We start from the raw sequence: 21,391 nt of genomic DNA, 5'->3' as shown, positions 1-21,391 counted from the left end.
ATGCCTGACTTTATTATCCAGAACATCTCTCTACATCCAATACTGTTGTACTTGTCTAAAGAGCTGATGGAACATTGCCATTTGTCCACAATGCAAGTTGTGTGGTCATTGGGAGGAGGCTGTCACTGAAATGTCCCACTCTCAATAATGAACATTCATCCTGTACTAAAAAGGCTATGATATTGGCAGAACTCTCTGTTTCAGAGGAGCAGCTGTGTTGTCTTAAATAAATAAGTGAGGCATGAGCTTTTTACAGGCAAGAGACAACTTCTCGTCACAAGTACTTAGTACTATGGAAACTGACATTCTACTGCTCGATTACTGGCCAGGTTTAAGAGCTATTTCACTGTTTCCCTACAAAACAGTGATTACAATTCTAGCTCATGAAACACATGTGTAGGACTATAAAATTTCTCTATGTATGTAAAAAGGCAACACGAAGCACATGCTTTGGTTACTTACATTTCCCATGTACTCTGACAGCAGATCTTGCAAGGCCTGTCGCACTGCATTACACTCTGCCACTATGCGTTCCCGTCGGTCATCACGTGTGCAGGATGAGTCAGCCATGAGGGCTGCTCCACTAATGATGCTCTCCAGGCGCTCTTCCAGGGAAGGCCTGAAACGTTCCTCACTGAAGTTCAAAGGATCCACAATAATTTGTTTCTGTTTAAAAGAAAAGTTGTTGAACTCTTTACTGTTATGGACTATGCCTAGAAAATCTTTAAATTACATGATTATATTAGGACTACAACTCACACTTGGACAATTCATGGGGAATATTTATAACATTTTCCAAAGATTTAGCAGAATTCACATTTTCAATCTGTATATCTAAAATATCAAGAGAAATCTTATGAACATAGCTCTCTCGTCTTCCTCAATTAGACTAAGAACAAAATACTACATCACAAACTCAATTTCCTCATATTTAGTAGCCTGTTAAATTTAGTATGTAGCAGTACAGTTTATACCAAGCCAAAACTGTACCAGTGATATTATTTCAATCTTTTCAGTTATATTAGCTTGTTAGAAACTCACTGCACATGATTTATTGGGGGTTTGTCATCCCAGATCATGTTAAATATGGTATTTCATGTTAATAAATCAATGATTGTTCATCAATTTCATACAATTGTTTGTGCTGATTTTTATTTTATGTACTTTATATGACATTAAATGCCCCTTCTTCCTTTGAACATCTTCAGTACATTGGCATTATCAAATAAAAATACCAATTCCATCTCTCCTTTCATAGGTACATAGCATTAATTGACAAATTTCCTAATTTTGCCAAATCAGAGTCAACACTTGCATGGACAAAAAAAGAGTAGCACTTCAAGCAAGGAAGCACTGTGAGCTTCTAATTCATCAGGGAGCAAGGCTAAGCTCTCTTTCTGTCATGAAGTATGGAATGCAATGTACAGTGAAGACACATGGTTAATTCGAAGAGAAGAACAAAAATCTAAGAGGAATGATATCCTCATTTTCCAGCATAGGTGCTTTATTTTGAACCTCAGTGATGTAGCTTGATGGACATTCTCAGGGATGCTGTTTCAGAGAAACAGTGATCCCAAGCCTGGATCATCAATAGGTCTTAGGTCTAAACAAACAATAAGAATACACTTACAATTTAAAGACTTATCCATTTGTTAGTCTGTAAGGAGCCATAGGTGTCAAATAATTAAGTTTTTAAAACTGACATTGTTTTTGCTGCAACAGACTAACATAGCCAAAAACCCTCAAAATGTTACTTTTACAAAATAATGGAGCAGAATGAAGGATTTCATAACATACCTGGATATGTAACCATTGTTTCAAGCGAAGAAACCATGGGTACAAAGATAAGTAAATGCCCTCACTATAGCTATTGTATGGACTCGCATCAAAGTGACAAATAGGTTGGACAAAGAGTAAATTACCTGAGGGAGCTCACTAGCAGAAAGAAAATTTGGACACTTAAAGAACAATCTGAGCATTGTGTAAGAATTTATGAGGCAGGGTTAGTTCTGAAAGATGGTATTGACACTCAGTCACATATGATCTATTGGTATCTACAGAATAGCATACATTCAAAATAATTAATGCCTCTTGCTAGTACAAGCAGAAGCAAAACAAACAAACAAACCCCCAAACTGTTCATTGATCATCTAATATAATAACAAAAGTATTTAGGACCACAACAGCTTTGAGTAGTGTCCTGTTTTTCAGTTAGCAAGAGATCCAGAAACCAGGTGGGCAAAGTGTAAAAGTTGTCAAGGAGTTAGTTCAGTCCCTGTCAGTCACAGCAGGGAGAAGCAAGAGTGGTCACCAGCCAGTACAAAAGCTGTTCAGCAAGTCAGGAAGTCCAAGTTCGGAAACACAAAACCATCCAAAAATACTGCTGGTTGTCAAGCAGGAGAGACAAAAGCAACAAAGCCACTAAGGAATGTCTCTTTTCTTTGTTCCTTCACAACTCAATGAATGATGGATATAGGTCTTCAGCTTTCTGCTGGGGAGCAGGACAGCCCTCCTCTACCTCAAGCCCTAGTTTCTCAGACTCAAAAAAGACCATTGTTATCAGGTGCTGCCTATTCATGACAATCTGTCCTCCCTTTCTCTTCATCTGAATCAGCTGACTCTAGAGGTTGAGTTATTACAAGTGGCCAGATGGAAAACACAACAGGGATTCTGTATCCATAATGGCTTATAGGTGAAGAGATTTCAGTATCACGTTGTTCAAGTAACATCTATGGAGATTTCCTTTTCTATATAGCAATTAGAAGTACAGAAGCTCCGGTTTCTTTTCCACAGATTAAAAAAACCAGATGGTCAATTTAGGTAGAAAAATGGCTATTGTTGGGTTCAAGACAGTTAATGTTATATGCAGTTTGGTGCTTAACAGGAAGCAGGTGAAAAGGAAACAAACCCTACTGAGTTCAGTTATGTTTATTCCTAGGTATTTGAGTATATCATTGTAGATTACACGTGATTAGGACACCATATTGTTTAAGACGTCAGTGGAAAAATGAACACCCAAAACATAATGCTACTTTACAATTATATTTATAAGAACATTTCTTTCACAACTTATAAATTTAAAACATTTTTCTTCAGTTTGTGTCTTAATACGGAGATTTGTGTCCTGATAGCATCCAATGTCTCTGCTCACAGAAGGGGCTGTTCTATGAACAGAGCAACAATGAATGCTGCCAGCTGCTTCTAAGCAAAAACAACACATTGTTCCTTATGCTTACTGCACTGTTGCTAGTGACACAGATAGTTCTTATTCTAAGGATTTCAGAATTTACGATCTTTGTACCTCACCTCAATCTGCTGTCTAGTTTCACTGCTCTTATCATGTCAGGGTCATATCATTTACTTTTTGATATACATATACAAGGGATATAGATAAAAATTTGGAAAATAAGAAATCTCTGAATGCACATTTTATATCAAACCAAAACTGACTTTACTATTTTATTTTATGTATACATTTAACTCATAAAATTGTGCTGAGTAGTGTGAAAAATAATAAAACCTTTATTTTAAACAATTACAAATCTATTTACTATTAGAGACAGAGTTCCAACATCTGAATCTTGTGTATCTGCCATTCCCCAAGTGGGACAAATTGAAAGTTGAAAAAGTGTTCTTTCCCTTATCTATCTTAAATTATTATATTTGTTTGCAAGCTTGTACAAATATCAGTTTTACAAAGGTGTAAATGGATGTGACAACTGTCTCAAAAGAAGCAGGAGGAAAGGAGAAAATTATCAAGGAAGAATGTACAGAGATGAAAGTTTACATAGAAGCACATAGATGGAGAGGCTGTGCTATCAGGAGAAATGTATAGGAAAAGACTGCCAAATTTGGAAGGGTTATAACAAACAGGGAACAGCTATGTACAAATTTTGTAAATCCCAGAAATGTTTTTAAAAGGGTCCATGATTGCCTTGAGGTATGCCTGCCTTCCAAACAGACAGGAATTATTTGATATAATTAAATTCAAAAGTAAGAATTTCTGGCCTGGGACATCTCTATGTGGTGGTGGGGAACTACACTAAACCACTGAGTGATTTTGAAAGGAACAAAAAGTTTTAGCACTGTTCACATAGTGGGGAAAAAAGTATTTAGTCAGACACCAATTGTACAAGTTCTCCAACTTAAAAAAATGAGAGAGGCCTGTAATTGACATCATAGGTAGACCTCAACTATGAGAGACAACATGAGAAAACACATCCAGAAAATCACATTGTCTAATTTTTCACAAATTTATTTGCAAATTATGGTGGAAAATAAGTATTTGGTCCATAACAGAAGTTCATGGGAGCCCCCAGATGGCGTAGTGGACTAAGTGACTTGAAGGTTGGGTTGCTGACCTGAAAGCTGCCAGGTTCGAATCCCACCTGGGGAGAGTGTGGATGAGCTCCCTCTATCAGCTCCAGCTCCATGCGGGGACACGAGAGAAGCCTCCCACAAGGATGGTAAAAAACATCAAAACATCCGGGCGTCCCCTGGGCAACGTCCTTGCAGACGGCCAATTCTCTCACTCCAGAAGCAACTCCGGTTGCTCCTGACACGAAAAAACAAAACAAAAAACAGAAGTTCATCTCAATACTTTGTTATATATGCTTTATTGGCAATGAGAGAGGTCAAACGTTTTCTGTAAGTCCTCACAAGGTTGGCACACACTGTTGCTGGTATGTTGGCCCATTCCTCCATGCAGATTTCTTCAAGAGCAGTGATGTTTTGGGGCTGTCACTCGGCAACAAGAACTATCAACTCCACTCCCTCCAAAGGTTTTCTATATGGTTGAGATCTGGAGACAGGTCACTCCAGGACCTTGAAATGCTTCTTACAAAACCACTCCTTTCTTCATTGCCCTGGCGGTGTGCTTGGGATCAATGTCATGCTGAAAGACCCAGCCACATTTCATCTTCGGTGCCCTTGCTGATGGAAAGAGGTTTGCACTCAAAATACCACGATACATGGCTCCATTCATTCTTTCATGTATACAGATCAGTTGCCCTGGTCCCTTTGCAGAGAAACAGCCCCAAAGCATGATGTTGCCACCCACATGCTTCACAGTAGGTATGGTGTTCTTTGGATGCAACTTTGCATTCTTTCTCCTCCAAACATGGCAAGCTGTGTTTCTGCCAAACAGTTCTACTTTGGTTTCATCTGACCATATGACATTCACTCAGTAGTCTTCTGGATCATCCACATGCTCTCTAGCAAACTGCAGTCAGGCCCGGGCATGTACTGGCTTAAGCAGGGGGACACGTCTGGCACTGAAGGATCTGAGTCGCTGGCGGTGTAGTGTGTTACTGATGGTAGCCTTTGTTACGCTGGTCACAACTCTCTGCAGATCATTCACTAGGTTCCCCCATGTGGTTCTGGGGTTCATGTGGCTCACCGTTCTTGTGATCATTTTGACCTCACTGGGTGAGATCTTGCGTGGAGCCCCAGATCGAGGGAGATTATCAGTGGTCTTGTACCTCTTCCATTTTCTAAGTATTGCTCCCCCAGTTGATTTCTTCACACCAAGCTGCTTGCCTATTGCAAATTCAATCTTTCCAGTCTGGTGCAGGGCTAAAATTGTGTTTCTGGTGTCCTTCGACAGCTCTTTGGTCTTCACCATAGTGGAGTTTGGAGTGTGACTACTTGAGGTTGTGGAGAGGTGTCTTTTATACCGGTAACAAGTTCAAATAGGTGCCATTGCTATAGGTAATGAGTGGAGGACAGAGAAGCCTCTTAAAGAAGTAGTTACAGGTATGTGAGACACAGAAATCTTGCTTGTTTGTAGGTGACCAAATACTTTTTTCCACCATAAATTGCAAAAAAATCAGACAATGTGATTTTCTGGATGTGTTTTCTCATATTGTCTCTCATAGTTGATGTCTACCTATGATGTCAATTACAGGCCTCTCTCATCTTTTTAAGTGGGATAACTTGTACAATTGGTATCTGACTAAATACTCCCCCCCCCCCCCCCGCCCTGTATTCCCAAGATTTTGAACTGCATCGGATGGTCTTAGGACTCTGGCCCTATATGCTTTCTGGAGAGAAGGACACACAATTCCTTGGTTCCAAAGAAAGACTGGATGTTTGAAATGGAAAATCACGAAAGCAAAAAACTTAAGGAACTGAAGAGATGTTGGAAAAGGCCCATTCAGAAAGTATATTAAAGCAGGGCAAACTTGAGAAGACAAGGAAACAAAAAGAAAAGAAAAAAACAAAAGGCTTAGAAATTATATTTACACAGGACTGGGGTACAAGATGATGAATTCTCACAAAATGAGGATATTTACTAAAAGTAGGTAATTGCTGATTGTGTGTTTTCAGTTTTATACAAAGGCTACTGTGGTACAGATAAAAAATGTCAAGTTCTGGTCCATGTTAAGGTCCTTTTTGTACGCTGCCACTTGCTAGATCTTATACCAGGTCAAAAAAGGCCCTCTATTGTAAAATACTGGTATAAGGAATGTGGCATGTTTATAGTAAAAAATCATCCTGGCCCTTAAAGCATCTCCAGATATTTTAATCAATTATGCTATCATTTCTGTTCACATAAAGCGTAAAGTTTATTAATAGAAAGATATATTTTTGTAATTAGAAACAAATACAGTAGAGTCTCACTTATCCAACACTCGCTTATCCAACGTTCTGGATTATCCAACGCATTTTTGTAGTCAATGTTTTCAATACATCATGACATTTTGGTGTTAAATTCATAAATACAGTAATTACTACATAGCATTACTGCATATTGAACTACTTTTCTGTCAAATTTGTTGTATAACATGATGTTTTGGTGCTTAATTTGTAAAATAATAATCTAATTTGATGTTTAATAGGCTTTTCCTTAATGCCTCCTTATTATCCAACATATTCGCTTATCCAACATTCTGCCGGCCCGTTTATGTTGGATAAGTGAGACTCTACTGTACATAAATTGGGCTATATATAAGTCTACTATGACTGAAAGTCTATGACGTCTAAAAAAACTTTTTACATGTTTTCAAAGTTGAAGATGTCTGCCTCATTCGCACAGAAGCAAAAAACTTTACCACCCTATAAGGGGGAGACAGTGGAGGGTCCTGCCCTAGAGTTGGAAAGAAGCTGTTCCTTTAAAACACCAGCAAGATTCAAGGACGCTGAATCAAAGCAAGCACTGAGACAGATGTGGAGTATTTGGGAGGAGAAAGTGAAGGAAGGGAGATAAGAGGGGAAGTGGGAGAACAGGGAGCTCAGTTGGTGTGTCTGAAATAAAATAGTTACTGGGAGTATTCCAAACAGCTACATGAGTCTCGATTGTTGTAAACTGACGGAATGGATAACGCTGGACCCTCTCACATTGGTGCCCAATGTGGGGCTCAGGCCGGCCAGAGGGACAAGACCCTATGCAGCAGATGTTTGAATGGCTGGCAGAACAACAAAAAACATTCTAGGGTGTTGGAGCAGCTAATGAGGAATCATCAACAAGCTCAAGGTGAGATGATACAGCAATTGGCTGCTATACAATTAGGTAAAACACACCAAACAGAGGCTCCTATGTTTCAAACCGCTCTTCTGATTAAGCTGAGTAATATGTGCAAAGAGGATGATCCAGAGACTTTTATAAACACTTTTGAATGTGTGACCATGGCAGCCAAATGGCCACACTCACAGTGGACTCTTATTCTAAGACCATGTTTGGTAGAACCAGCTCAAAAGATTATGGACTCTTTGGACTTAGCTGGAGCTGCCGATTATGATAAGGTCAAGGAGGCAATTCTGAGCACATTGAATGTATCTGAAGACACTTATCGATGCCGGTTTAGAGATACAATATCAGGCAGACAGGCATGCATCCAAGGGCAGTGGCTCAGAAAGTGAGAGTTAATGAACTGCAATGGCTTAAGCCAACTGTTCAGAGTGTCACGCAGGTGGCGAGAAATCATGCTGGAGCAATTTGTAAATTTTTTTTTCCTATGGAAGATCGCAACTGGATAAGATGCCATAAACCTGATATTTTAGAAGTGGCAGTGGTGCTGATGGAAGCATTTGTGGGAGCAGAAGTTGCACACAGTAAAACGCCTCCACCTATTACATTGAAGGTGCAGCCTGGTATCCAGAATGGCCCCAGGAAAGGAGCCAACCACAAACCCAAAAGCAGGGGAGGATCAGACTACAGAGGGTTGGAGGTTCCTGTGGGGTATATTCCCAGGAACAAAGATAGTCAGGGAAGGAGAACTAACAACTCCCATCTTGTGTTTTAAATGTAGTCAAGAGGACTACATACGTCGGGATTGCCTACTTATGGAATGTGAGCTGACCCAGACGAAGGCAGTCTCGCAGGTGAGGCCCCGGGCAGTGTGGTAGATGGGGTTAAGGTAAGAGTTTTGGTGGATTCAGACAGTGAAAGGATCTTTTGGTTGGGTGTCTATAGCGATATTGTGAATCCTGTCCCAAGTGTCATAAAATGCAGGCAGTTTGTCAGGGTCTTGCCCCACTAGTGTCAATACGGATGGTAGCAATCGCGGTTGGTGGGGACGAGGGAGAGGGTCTTCTCAATAGTGGCCCCCTGGCTCTGGAACTCTCTCCCCAGGGAGATTAGGCAGGCCCCTACCCTCCTTATTTTTCAGAAGAGCCTGAAAACTTGGCTCTTCCAACAGGCTTTTGGCAACTGATCTCCTTAGTTTGGGATTGCCCTGTTGTTTATCCTACTTTTATAGTATTTTTACTCCTTAGCCATACATAGTTTTTAGGTATATGCCTTCTCCAGCACTTTAATGGTCCCTGGTACCTACCTCTCTCCTAATTGCATCGTACAAAACTATTGGCACTTTTCTGGCCCACTTCCCCTTTTAGGAGTCATCTCAGGATTTTATCAAAGTATGTTTATTGTGTATTGGTATATGTGATTTTATCTGTTTATGATTTGTTTTTACTGTTAAGTTTTATATTGTTTATGGCCTGTGTTTGGCCCCATGTAAGCCGCCTCGAGTCCCCTCGGGGAGATGGGGCGGGGTATAAAAATAAAATTATTATTATTATTATTAGCAGTGCCTTTTGAGGTAACTGCTTTAGACTTGGTGGGACCTCTGAAGAAGTCAAGCGGAGGTTATACTCACATCCTGGTGTTAATAAATTATGCAACCAGATATCTCGAGGCAGTTCCCTTAAGATTCACTACCTCTCAGGCTATTGTAAAAGAACTATAACCCATTTCTGCTCAAATGGGATTTCCTAAAGAGATCTTGACAGGTCAGGGAACTAATTTTGTGAGTCAGCTTATGAATCAAATTTGGGAAACATTAAGGATAAAACTGCTAAAGACCTCTGTATATCATCCTCAAACCAATGGTTTGGTAGAAAGGGTTAATCACACTTTGAAACACATGCTTGGGAATGGCAGATTGTTACCTTCTTTATTGTCTGCTGTTAGGGAGATACCTCAGGCTTCAATGGGATTTTCACCATTTGAGTTATTATTTGGGAGACAACCAAGAGGAATTTTAGACCTGGTCTAAAGAAGAAACCTCTTCCACTCGGTCAATATTACAGTGTGTTAGAGAGGCAGGAACATCTTAGGATAGTGTCTCGGACCGTGAAAGACCATTCAGAAAAGACCCAAAATGTCCAGAAAGCCTACTGTGATCAAAGGGCAAGGCTGTGGGTATTTCAGCTGGGTCAGAGGGTTATACTCTAACTGCTCTCTTTGGAGGCTAAGCTATTTGCCCAATGGTAAGGACCCTTTGAAGTGGTTAGGAGGGTGGGCCCTGTAGACTATGAGGTCAGGCTAGAAGGGAAGAGGCGAGGGACTCAAAGGAATGGAGTGAGTGAGAAAGCCAGGTAGTGGAATTGGAGGAAGATGAGTTTGGTCTGGCTGTACAAGAAGTAGAACAAACCACTCCCATTTGTCTGGGAGAACAACTGATGTCTAAACAGGTCATAAAGGTGAGAAACCTGGAGAAAATCTACCCAGATATTTTTTTCTCCCAGTCCAGGATAGACTGGGTTAACACATCACCACATATCCACAACCTCAGGGAGTCTAGAAAGACTATGGCTGCAAAAGTTAAAAGAGGTCATCAATAAGGAGGTAGAGACCATGTTGAAGCTAGGGGTCATTGAGGAATCCCACAGTCTATGGTGAAGTCAGTCACTGCTAATATCCAAACCAGATGGTAGTCATAGAATCATAGAGTTGGAAGAGACCTCTCTGGCCATCCAGTCCAACCCCCTGCAAGAAGCAGGAAAATATCATTCAAAGCACCCCCGACAGATGGCCATCCAGCCTCTGCTTAAAAGCCTCAAAAGAAGGAGACTCCACCACACTACATGGCAGAGAGTTGCACTTCCGAACAGCTCTCACAGGGAGGACGCTCTCTGCCCCGGAATGTTCAGGTGGAATCTCCTTTCCGGTAGTTTGAAGCCATTGTTCCATGTCCTAGTCTGCAGGGCAGGAGCAAACAAGCTTGCTCCCTCCTCCCTGTGACTTCCCCTCACATATTTGTACATGGCTATCATGTCTCCTCTCAGCCTTCTCTTCTGCAAGCTAACCATGCCCAGCTCTTTAAGCCGCTCCTCATAGGGCTTGTTCTCCAGACCCTTAATCATTTTAGTCGCCCTCCTCTAGATGCTTTCGAGCTTGTCAACATCTAGTGTATGTTTTTGTATTGATTTTTGTAGGTTAATTAAATTCCCAAGTTCGATGCCGGCCCTATGCTCAGAGTCGATGAATTATTAAAAAGCTGGGAAATGCACAATATGTCACTTCTTTAGAGTTAACTAAAAGGTATTGTCAGATTCCTTTAACATCCCATCTTGTATTTGAGTAGGAATTTAAGTTCTAGAGAACATTATTCAATTATTGAATGGGAGGCACTGGCTGTAAAATGGGCTATACACACCCTAAGACTTTATCTGTGGGGTGCCCCGTTTCAGTTAGTCACCATGCCCTGTTGCAGTGGTTGCACTGGATGAGGGATGCCAATCCTAGATTGACTAGATGGTATTCTTAGTCTACAGCCCTATGCATTCACCATTTCTCACCGGCATGGCAAGGACCATGCTAATGTCGATGATTTCTCTCAACAGGGTGAGCTAGCCGGAATGTAAAAATAGGGCGGTCCCCTCTTGGTGGGGGAGCCGTGTAAGGGGAAGACAGTGGAGGGTCCTGCCCTGGAGTTGGAAAGAAGCTGTTCCTTTAAAACACCCACAAGATCCAGGGACTCTGAATCAAAGCAAGCACTGAAAAAGATGAGGAGTAACTGGAAGCAGGGAGTGAAGGAAGGGAGATAAGAAGGGGAGTGGGAGAAGAACGGGGATTTGAGTTGTCGGCGTGTCTGAAATAAAGTTACTGTATTCCAAACAGCTACTCGAGTCTTGTTTGTCATAAACAAATGACAGAATGGATAATGCTGGACCCTCTCACACACCCTTTCAGAGGTTTATGTAGTTCTACATAATTTTACTATCAACAGGATACAAAATTCAGTACTTACATCAAAGTTGTTAAGTGCATAAGCCAACTCTCCACCACCACCTTGATGGTGTCCTGAGTCCTCAGAAGCTGTTGCTTGAGCTGCATTAGAGATCCCTGTGACTGCTTGCTGCAATTGCTTGTAGATCAAATCCCTGTTGGCTTTGTAAGCAGCTACATCTGGATGCTGAAGACATGCTTGAGAAGCAGTGTAAAGTATAGGAATGTTTTTCTGAAGAATTCCTCTGGCTGCAGCCATCTGATCACGATGCCCAATATCTTTTAATTCCTAAAACAGAAGATTTAGAACAGCAATATGCTTTTGTTAGAATAAAAAAACCCTGATGCAGCTAGGCTTTAGAATTTTCTTTAAATTAAAAAAAGGATTGTGTTGTTACCTTTGAATAAAATACAGTATTGATTAGATGGTACAAAATACTATGTGGCCTCTAGAATGAAACTGCAAATATGTTTCCATTAACAGTGGTTGTTAGAAATTTTCTTACAAAGCTTTTTTTAAAAGTGCAAAAGTCTGTAAGGTTTTTCCGGAAGGTATTAGAAGCCAGGCTCCTAAACATCCACCTGATTTCACATTCATATCTTATAATTTCAAATCTTGAAACCTTTACCTTTTTCTCATCAGTTGGCACATAGGATACAACTCATAAATGAGTGAACTGAGTGGACTGGTCCTCCATGTCCTTTCCAGAATTATGTAGGGTTAAAAAACTCTACATTCTTTAAATATTCCAGTAGATCTTAAATGTAAGGAACTGGAGGAAATTTATAAAACTAAGCTCAATTTCCTTTCCCTATCACATTTGCCTGTTCTGGCTGAGCTCCACTCCCAAACCTATAAAGGAAATCCTATAAAGGTGGTGATTAGCAAAAGGCAATCTCCATAGGTAAGGATTTCTAACTCCTATTTTTTTTTTAAAGTAAACAAAATAAGTTCCTTAATTACACTGCCGAAATGACAAAAGTTGAGATAATGAGGAGTTTTTGTTGTTTTTTTAAGTATGGAAAGATTGTGAGCTCAATTCACAATTCTGGTATTCAAAACAAATCCTTGTAATATGCAATCTATTTCTTTTCCACGGTATTCCAGTTGGTAAATTTTAGAGTAGTCAAAAAAAAAAAAAAAGGATTCTGCAAGGATTATGTCTACTGATTGTGCTTTCAGAGGGATATAAAATGTATTTCCTCCACCATATGAGAACAAATTCAAACTATAAAGTAAGCTCACTTGGTCTGAGTAGCTTATACAGGTCCACATATATAAGTGATTTACTTACATTAATGTAATAATACTTATGGCAGATAAACAGTAATTTCTAAAAGCAGGGTACAGTGAAAGTAGCAATTTCTGTTTACAGTAGTTGCAAATGCATATTACATGACTACTCTTCTATGTTAAATTGTTCACATGAATAGATTATTTGCAACAGCTGGTGTCAAAGCAAACCAGGTAGGATTCATATGTTATGAGTCATCCAGGTTTATTCTTCAGCCTATCTTTCTGCAAAATGGGAGATCTCTCTCCCTCCCCCCGCCCCACTTCATGTTTAGAGATACCCTTTATAACCAAAATTGCTTTCATTTTATAGAACTATAGATTCTCTCTCACTTTCCATTTTCGACTATTATCCAGTCAAGGGAAGAGGTGTTTCATTCACTAATATCCACCTTGCTGAATATATTTAAAAGCTGACAACTAAAATACCATATTATTTTGCACAGTTCATTACAAGGTAGTTAAATATAACCATTTAAACATTACTATGGTAATTGTTTATGTATAATGATATTGTCAAATATTATACTAATATATAGTCAAGTGACCAGATCTTTGAAAACATGTAAATTGCTACTATACCTGTTGTCTCTTGCCTGCCATTATATTAAGCTTATCCACCTCTGGTTTAAGAGCTTTGTACTGTATTCCTAGATCTTGTTCAGTACCAGCATTTCTCAGTTTTAGGATGCCTTCCTCTACCTAGAAGATTAAATCAGGTTTGAAACCATAACCACATACAATAGTTCAAAATTTAGCAAAAAGCCAGAAGTAATTCCAAGAACCCTTCCCTCAAACAAAGAAAATGTGCTGCTGTGTCCCCTCCCCTCAAATTCAAACTTGGTCCACTAACCAAGGTTTAATTTTGTCCAGAACTTTTGTTTTCAACACTGTTTAGCCGGATAATTCTAAGAAACACAAAAACTAGACAGGAAGCCAGTAGCTATTCCCACAACCCACTTTGCTTCCAAAACTTTATTCTGAATGCCTTTCACAATATATCAGTGGTGGGCAACAAACAGTCCATGACATACATGCAACTCCCAGCTGTTTTTGTGTCCCAATGAGTGTCTCCATTGCCACTCTTATACCTCTATTTCTACACTTATGCATTAGGTCAGAGTGCACAGACAGCTGATGACTTGTTTCAATGGGAAAGTAACTTTCTCTGAAGCGAAAAATAGGACTTCCACATTTAAGATGGTTTATGGGTGACAGTACAGCTTTCTGACAACTGCCTATCTGAGATAGCTAATGATAAATGGTTACTTACAACTTTAAGTTGAACAAGCAGCTTGTATACATCTGCCATATCAGCCAAAATAAGTAGGCGAGTAACAGCTGACAGCAGGGCACGGGCTGCTCTAACCATGTTCCCTCGTTTCACAGAAGAACATGGGTCATCAGCAAATTCTCCAGATGCACTCTTCATCAAGTCGCCTATGTACACAAAGTTGCAAGACAGTCGTGATATTGTTCCAGTTATCACTATCATTGTAAAAATACACTTTATACATCCTGTGGACTACAGCAGTGGCAAAGGAACTTTGCTAACAAAATTAGGTTTAATAGTTACATCTTAAGGAATAAGCACAGCAAAATTAAGAATTTGATTATTACTTTTGAACAGTAAGAGCCTGTTAAAAAATGGAACTAGACAGCATTCTTATATGTTATAAAATGGAAAGTTAACTCATTTCACCTCAGTGGTCACCAACATAATTAGAATTATACAAATGTTGTTTTGTCAGAAGACTCAAGCCTCTTATTTTCAATGGACCCAACATTATGAAAAACTAGAAAATGTAATACATCAGATTTTGAGCGATTGAAGATACAAAGGAATTTGACTTGAAATATCATTTGGATTAGCAAATTCTGTACCATGTTTAGAAGCTACAGGTATCAAGCATCACAGGAACATAATATAGTTAAAATTTCAGTTTACAAAATGTTACTAGATCAATTACAGAAAATAAAACACAATATTCACTGTATGACCATGTCTGTCACCTTCCCCTATCCTAACCTACTTTGTGGTGTTATTATTAATTATTAAATAAAATAATAAAAAGCAAAATTAAAATCAGTAGATTAACTTAAACACAATCATTTTCATTATCAATCTAGAGCAGTTGTGTCGACCTTGTGGCCCTCCAGGTGCTTTGGACTTCATCTCCCAGGATTCCTGGTCACTGGGCAAGCTGGCAAGGGGTTATGGGAGTTAGAAGACCCAAACATGTGGAGGACCACAACTCTGAAACCTCATGTGTCAAAAGCAAGGCCTGCGAGCCAAATCCGGCCCACCATGTCATTTTATGTGGCCCACAAGGCTGTCAATGCCAGAGAAACACAATTACATTTATACAGTCTGATGTGGCTCTAGGTAAAAATGGGTTTGACACCATTGATCCACAGGTAACATGTTACAAAGCACAGTCAGCTGAGCTCAGGAAACTTTCTTCTGTGGCTTAATATACAGTTGGCCTTCGACTTTCGTAGGGGTTTAAGAGCACACCTTCCCTTGCAAAAGTAAAAAAAAAAATGCAAATATTTCAGGGGCAGATCGGGCAGCATTGTTGCCATGGTTTCTGGGGGTCAACTCGCCACTGTGTGTGTGCGGGGAGGGGGGGGAGCAAACAAACATACATGGTATGCAGCAACAGAAGGAGTGGGGATTGGCAGGGCAGATGAGGTATAGCACTGTGCAAGACCTGCTTCTCCTCTTTCTGCATGCCACATTTGTTGGTTTCATTTGAGCAAAGGAAAAAAACTGGCCACCTTCTTTTCATTGCCTCCTCTTCCTCCCAGAACTTAATTTTTTTGTCTCCTCCCCACCCTCATCCACTACCTCTACTGCTACTCTATGCCACCTTTCATAAGGATTTGCAAACCTCATCATGCATTTGTGGTCTTCCTCAGTCTCATGAACCTCATCAAAATGGTGAAGGGCAGAAGCAAGTAAGTACATTTGTGAAAGTGGAGGGTCAATTCTGTATGCACCAGTAGACTACTGCATCTTGTAGGTTGGGTAACTTTTGTGAACTAATTCACAAGGATGAGGGAAGAAGCACACAAAGCAAATGAGGCTTCTCATTATAAAGCCGCACCACATACCTTGTTTACGGACATCTTCAACAGCTGCCACCAACTCTTCCTTAAGAAACTGGCTCTCCTTTGCAATTTTATCTCCTTTCTCCAAGAAATTCTCTGTTGCTTGTTCAACTGAGGCAGCTAGAACATGTGCTTTTTTAGACCGGCCTCTCTTTTTATTGGAAGGACCCTTGTTACTGGTGTTGACAAGTGTAGTAACCTGGAAGCAAAGGTCACATGATAAACATCTTTTCAGCTGCTGAACTCATGACAACCTTACATGGTGAAACTTCCATACTAATATAAATTTTAATCCAACTGTTAGTTCCAACTAAAATAGATTTATTGCTGCAATGAATTGATATAGGTTTTGCATTACCAAGTTTTCACTGATTCAATGAATTTACTCAAGTTGTAACTACTGAAAATAAGCAATAGTTTCAAATCATTTAACTGTTTGGACAAAGACAAATTTGAATAATATCTGCAGTTTTAGGGGATTAACTTCACTAAAATTCATAAGAGCTTTTTAGAAATCAGTGTGAAAAATCTCACAACATGCAATGTATTCTGGTTTAATTTATGCACCCTATTCTGCTCTTGAATTGAATTTCAAATTTCATAATGTTGCTAGGCTTTCATTCACCAATAATGAACTCATAAAAGTTTGAAACAGTTTAAAATAATTAAATCTTTATGTCAATGATCAGCACAGCTGAAATTGTAACTGCAGATTAGAAGTGTTGTCTTCCCAATAAAAACTGAGGGTGTGACAAGCATATTATTCCAGTTACAGACAATTCTTGTCTTTATTTCGTCACTCTTAGCTCTGTACTCCGATTTTCTCGATTCTCTGTTCAAGCTTAAACTTGCTTGTTAAAACTATATTTCTTTGATCATTTCTCATTTTTAGCACTTCTGTAGCAAACCTCTCCTCACAACTTGTTTTATTTCATGTTTTTCCAAGCTAATTTCTTCTTCTCCCACTGAATGCCTGTGAATTCTCAAGATTACTTTCCATATTACAGAAAGCGGTCACCGTTTTGTATAGACATAGCATCGTGTTTAGTCATACATAAGATTTCCTTTGATGTTTGAATCCCTGCCCTTTTTCTAAGGTCATGTTATTCCAGCAACTCGATGATAAAGTTTCAGAATTACTGACTCAAGATCACCAATACTACAGAACAAAGTAACATTTGCCATTTGTGTAAAGTGTTTCCCCATCAAAAATACAAATGAATGCCAGAACGTAAAGAACAAATTCTGGGGAAAGTCCTGAATTTGCATTTCCAGCTGGTCCTGGGTGGCCAGTTTTCAGGTAAAAATTGATTCAGAGTGGCCTCACATATTGGCAACAATTCAATGCCTTAAAATAACATACAATTGGCAAACACTTACATTAAAAACCTGAGAATTAAAACATCTAAAAACAATTACATCAATTATTAAAATCACATAATCTAAAATTGTAATTCAGCGCCATTCCAATTGTCATTGTACAAATTCTATGTTCATTTATTACACTACGATTATTCTCCAAAACCTTGGTCCCATAGCCAAGTTCTAACTAACTTTCTTGGGGACAATGTTTTTACAGAATGGGTATGGGGCTATGGGGAGCTTCAAGGGTTGCACTTAGTGTTCCAAAGTCATTTGCAGCTTGTAAGCTGCCCTTTGCCCATGCCTGGATAAGAATTTAACCAACTGCACCCTCTTCACACACAGGATTTCGCCCCAAATGTGCAAGCTCAAGCTTCCACACGCTCACCATGCTCACCTGTGCTAACTATAGAACCTGAAACTACAGTTAAAAGTGGTTTTAATCACTAATCTAAAATTAGCTACAGTAGCTTCTGAAATCTACTCCTAACCATGTGAATGTTCAGTTGTATGTAGAAATTACAATTACAGGTCGTGCTAAAAGCAGATGATGTAAAAAATGGGGGGGGGGGGGAGAGATGTCTATTAATTGATGCATACAAGACTTTTTGGTATTCAGTCATATTTTTTATGAAACAAAAGTTTTAAGATTATCTAGGTTATATCAATCATTTTTATTAGTTACAAATAATTTCCATTCACTTCACGGTGACTTCAGTTCAACTAACTTGATTGGGATCAAGGATTTCAATTCATTCTTGGAAAAAAGTTATGAATGTCCAATATTTATTCACTGTTGCACCAAATTAAATCAACTGGTGACTAAAAACCTGAACTCATAACAGAAGGCAACACTGTCAATTTGCAACACTGCCCATGCCCTTGAAAAATTTGACAAGTTATAAATGCTTAGTGAATCTAATACAACTTAACTATCACCTTCAATACAACACTGCAGAGCCAGAACATAATTAAAACGCATAGGACTACCATACAGAGCGTGTATTACCTGTGTGACAAGAGGTTCAAGTAACCTTTCAACTGCCAGAGTTCTTATCTCCAGGCTCTTTGGGTCCCATTTGAAGTTAACATTTCCTGCATTAATCGTAGTCATTTCTGGGGGAAAGAAAAACATTGTGTAATTTCATCTTTATTACAATTTTCCATGCAGCCTAGCCTACTCCCATTTACTCAGATGATGCAATGCCATCAAAGGGACTCATTCCAAAATAAGTGCTTAATTCAGTATAAGTGTGCATATATAAGATTCCTCAGACACAGGCCAGATGAAAAATAGGCTATGGCTCCTGTACCTTTTAACAGTTGTATACAGAGGGGAGTTTCAGCAGATGTAATTTGAATGCCAAGCTGTACTTGCTATTACCACCTTTTATTTGAGGTCATGGAATGTTCCTTTGAAATTACTATTCTTATGTGCTACTTACTATAAAAGCAACACAACAGTGGCATGCTAACCATACTTTCATGTACAGCTGGCATGATGCTGTAAGGTCAGACTGCTTTGTACTCCGTTATATAATGGAGATTCATGGAAAAGGAAACATGGATGGACAATAATAACAAAAAGTACAAATGTGTTTAGTATACTCCTACCCATTTTGGAATACAGCTTAAATCTACCTCTGATATGGGAGGTGCTTGAGTGAGAATGGTAACATGGGTAATATGCAAATATTACAGTATCCAATGTGCTTTCAAATAACAAGTATGCCCTTTCCCTAACCAGGAACAGGACAAAAATTTCAAGTAAGTCTAATGTTTTTTTTTGGTCAGTTCATATTCCACACTCATCTAGCTCTAGCTCTACAACACATGAAATTTCATCAAGTTATTTGGGCGTGATTTAAGAAAAACATTAATATTACATCAAAGTTCACAACTATTCCAAACTATGCAATCCCAAACCAATTAATGTATATACACATGTGTAAGTGAAAAAATTGTGGTAAAAAACTGATCCAAAAAATCTTGGTCAACTTATCCACAGGCCACCTTAACCCTGATAAAAAGAACCAATCTCCTTACCTGAGTAGTCAATTCCAGAAGAACCTCAAAAAAAAAAGCAAAAAAAAAAAGCACCAATACCTTCTACTCTCAGCTGCAGATCCAATTCTGAACCTCTTCAATGCACAGGCAGCAGAGGTTATTTGGTGCTTCCTTTCAAAGGAGAGCTTAGAGAGTAGAAGGGGTCTGTACTTTTTTTTAGGTTGTCCCAGGACAGACTAAGCTCTCACTTTTTACCACTCTACTCAAAGAAAGGAGCGGTTACTAAGTTTATTATTATTATGGTACAGTATTATAGCATAAAAAAGGAACCAACTCCTTTCTGAGTAGAAAAAAGGCCCTTTTGAATGCCTGTGATGCTCATGATTTCTCTTCCTTGCAGACTGATCCTCAATTTATCCATAGGTCATATCAAAATCCACAATTTTGCCCCGGAACCCCTCAATTTATACATGATGTCAATGTATAACTATTTATGATATTCAAGAAACACACTGCGGTCCGACTCCTTCGACTTCATCATCTGACCATGAGTATACAGTAGATCAGGGGTCCTCAAACTTTTTAAGTGGAGGGCTGGTTCATGGTCCCTCAAGACTGTTGAGGGGCCAAATTATCATTTGAAAATAAATACGAGCAAATTCCAATGCACACTGCACATGTCTTATTTGTAGTGCAAAACAACAACAACAATAAAAGAACAATACAATATTTAAAAATAAAAACAATTTTAACCAACATAAACCTATCAGGATTTCAATGGAAAGTGTGGGCCTGCTTCTGGCCAATGAGATAGGTTAATTAGGATTTTTGTGTGTGTGTGTGTGTGTGTGTGTGTGCCTTCAAGTCATTTCAGACTTTGGGCAAGCCTAAGTCTAAAACTGAGGGCGGGAGCCAGGTAAATGACCTTGGAGGGCCGCATCCGGCCCCCGGGTCTTAGTTTGGGGACCCCTGCAGTAGACTCTTAATTAAATGGAACTTTAAAGCAAATGGAGTTTCCTTTTAACTAGAATTGCATACTGCATTCACAAAGCTGTTTTATTACACAGTAAAACTGTTACATTAAGTTCAGACTATATTTTAATATTCATTAATATCAAGTTAATACAAGATTTATGGTATAGTAGCAGTTAGGCCTATTTTTAACAGTAATTCTCAAATAACCAGAAATCATATTTATCCAGCACCTACCAATCCCTGTGGATGCCAGTTAACCAAGAGTCTACTGTACACCACAAAGGTCTTGGAAAATTGGGACAGGGAACAGTCTTGTAACAAAAACTTCCTAACTGTAGCTACTGCAATGTACATAGGGGAGACATGTGATATTATCACATAGCTGTGTCAGGCAAGTTCCATTCTAAAAAGGGTTTACACATTTTAGATACTTCTGTTAGTTACAAAGTCTAAAATACAGTAATAAAAACAGATTTCAATAATGAGAAATATCATTAGCATACTGCTCCATATTCCTTAACTAGGTATTATAAATACAGATTGAGCATCCCTCATCTGGAATTCTGAAATCCAAAACTGTTTACATGGGTTGCTGAGCTACTGACACATTTGATTTCTAATGGTTTGATACACAAACTTTATTTCATGCACATTAGTAAACATATTGTTTAAAATTACCTTCAGCCTATTTGTATAAGGTACATATGAAACATCTGACATTTGTGTTTAACCTTGGATGCCATGTCCATTATATCTCATTATGTACATACAGTATATGCAAATGTAGATATTCCAAAATCTAAAACAATCTGAAATTCAAAACACCTTTGGCCCAAGGATTTCAGAGAAGGCATACTCAGCCTGTGCAATATTTGCAGAAACACAGTGCAGTTCATGTGAATGTAATTAGAAGTTAATTACAATTTTGAATCACAAATTATAATCAGTAAATCAAAATTAAGAACCCTTTGATCACTTAATCCTACTTCTATATTCATATTGGGCACAAAGGTAGAACTATCTATTTATCATCTTTTCCAGACCAACCCACATAACCTACCAGTAGATTATAACATTCCATAAGCAGACAGCTCTGCTTAGAAAAAAAGCAGTTCTAGAGGATACATGCAAGTTACCTATACCACACAGGAAGGATATACTGTAAGTGCAAGCTTACACATAAATTT

General features: G+C 38.9%; 1 protein-coding gene across 1 annotated transcript in view; it reads right to left on the bottom strand.

The window, feature by feature from the left end:
* Positions 1 to 21,391, bottom strand: part of ctnna1 (catenin alpha 1) — a 102,870-nt gene that overhangs the window by 67,565 nt on the left and 13,914 nt on the right. Inside the window, exons 2-7 of the mRNA XM_003215256.4 lie at positions 18,232 to 18,338; positions 15,864 to 16,059; positions 14,020 to 14,186; positions 13,329 to 13,448; positions 11,475 to 11,741; positions 463 to 666 (exon numbers count right to left, since the gene is read on the bottom strand). Coding sequence (XP_003215304.1) covers positions 463 to 666; positions 11,475 to 11,741; positions 13,329 to 13,448; positions 14,020 to 14,186; positions 15,864 to 16,059; positions 18,232 to 18,336 — 1,059 coding nt within the window. The 5' untranslated portion in view covers positions 18,337 to 18,338. The remainder of the gene's footprint in view (positions 1 to 462; positions 667 to 11,474; positions 11,742 to 13,328; positions 13,449 to 14,019; positions 14,187 to 15,863; positions 16,060 to 18,231; positions 18,339 to 21,391) is intronic.

The sequence above is a fragment of the Anolis carolinensis genome, chromosome 1 (genome assembly GCF_035594765.1).
Source record: "Anolis carolinensis isolate JA03-04 chromosome 1, rAnoCar3.1.pri, whole genome shotgun sequence".
NCBI classification, from domain to species: Eukaryota; Metazoa; Chordata; class Lepidosauria; order Squamata; family Dactyloidae; genus Anolis; species Anolis carolinensis.
This window is presented reverse-complemented; position numbering and strand designations above follow the sequence as displayed.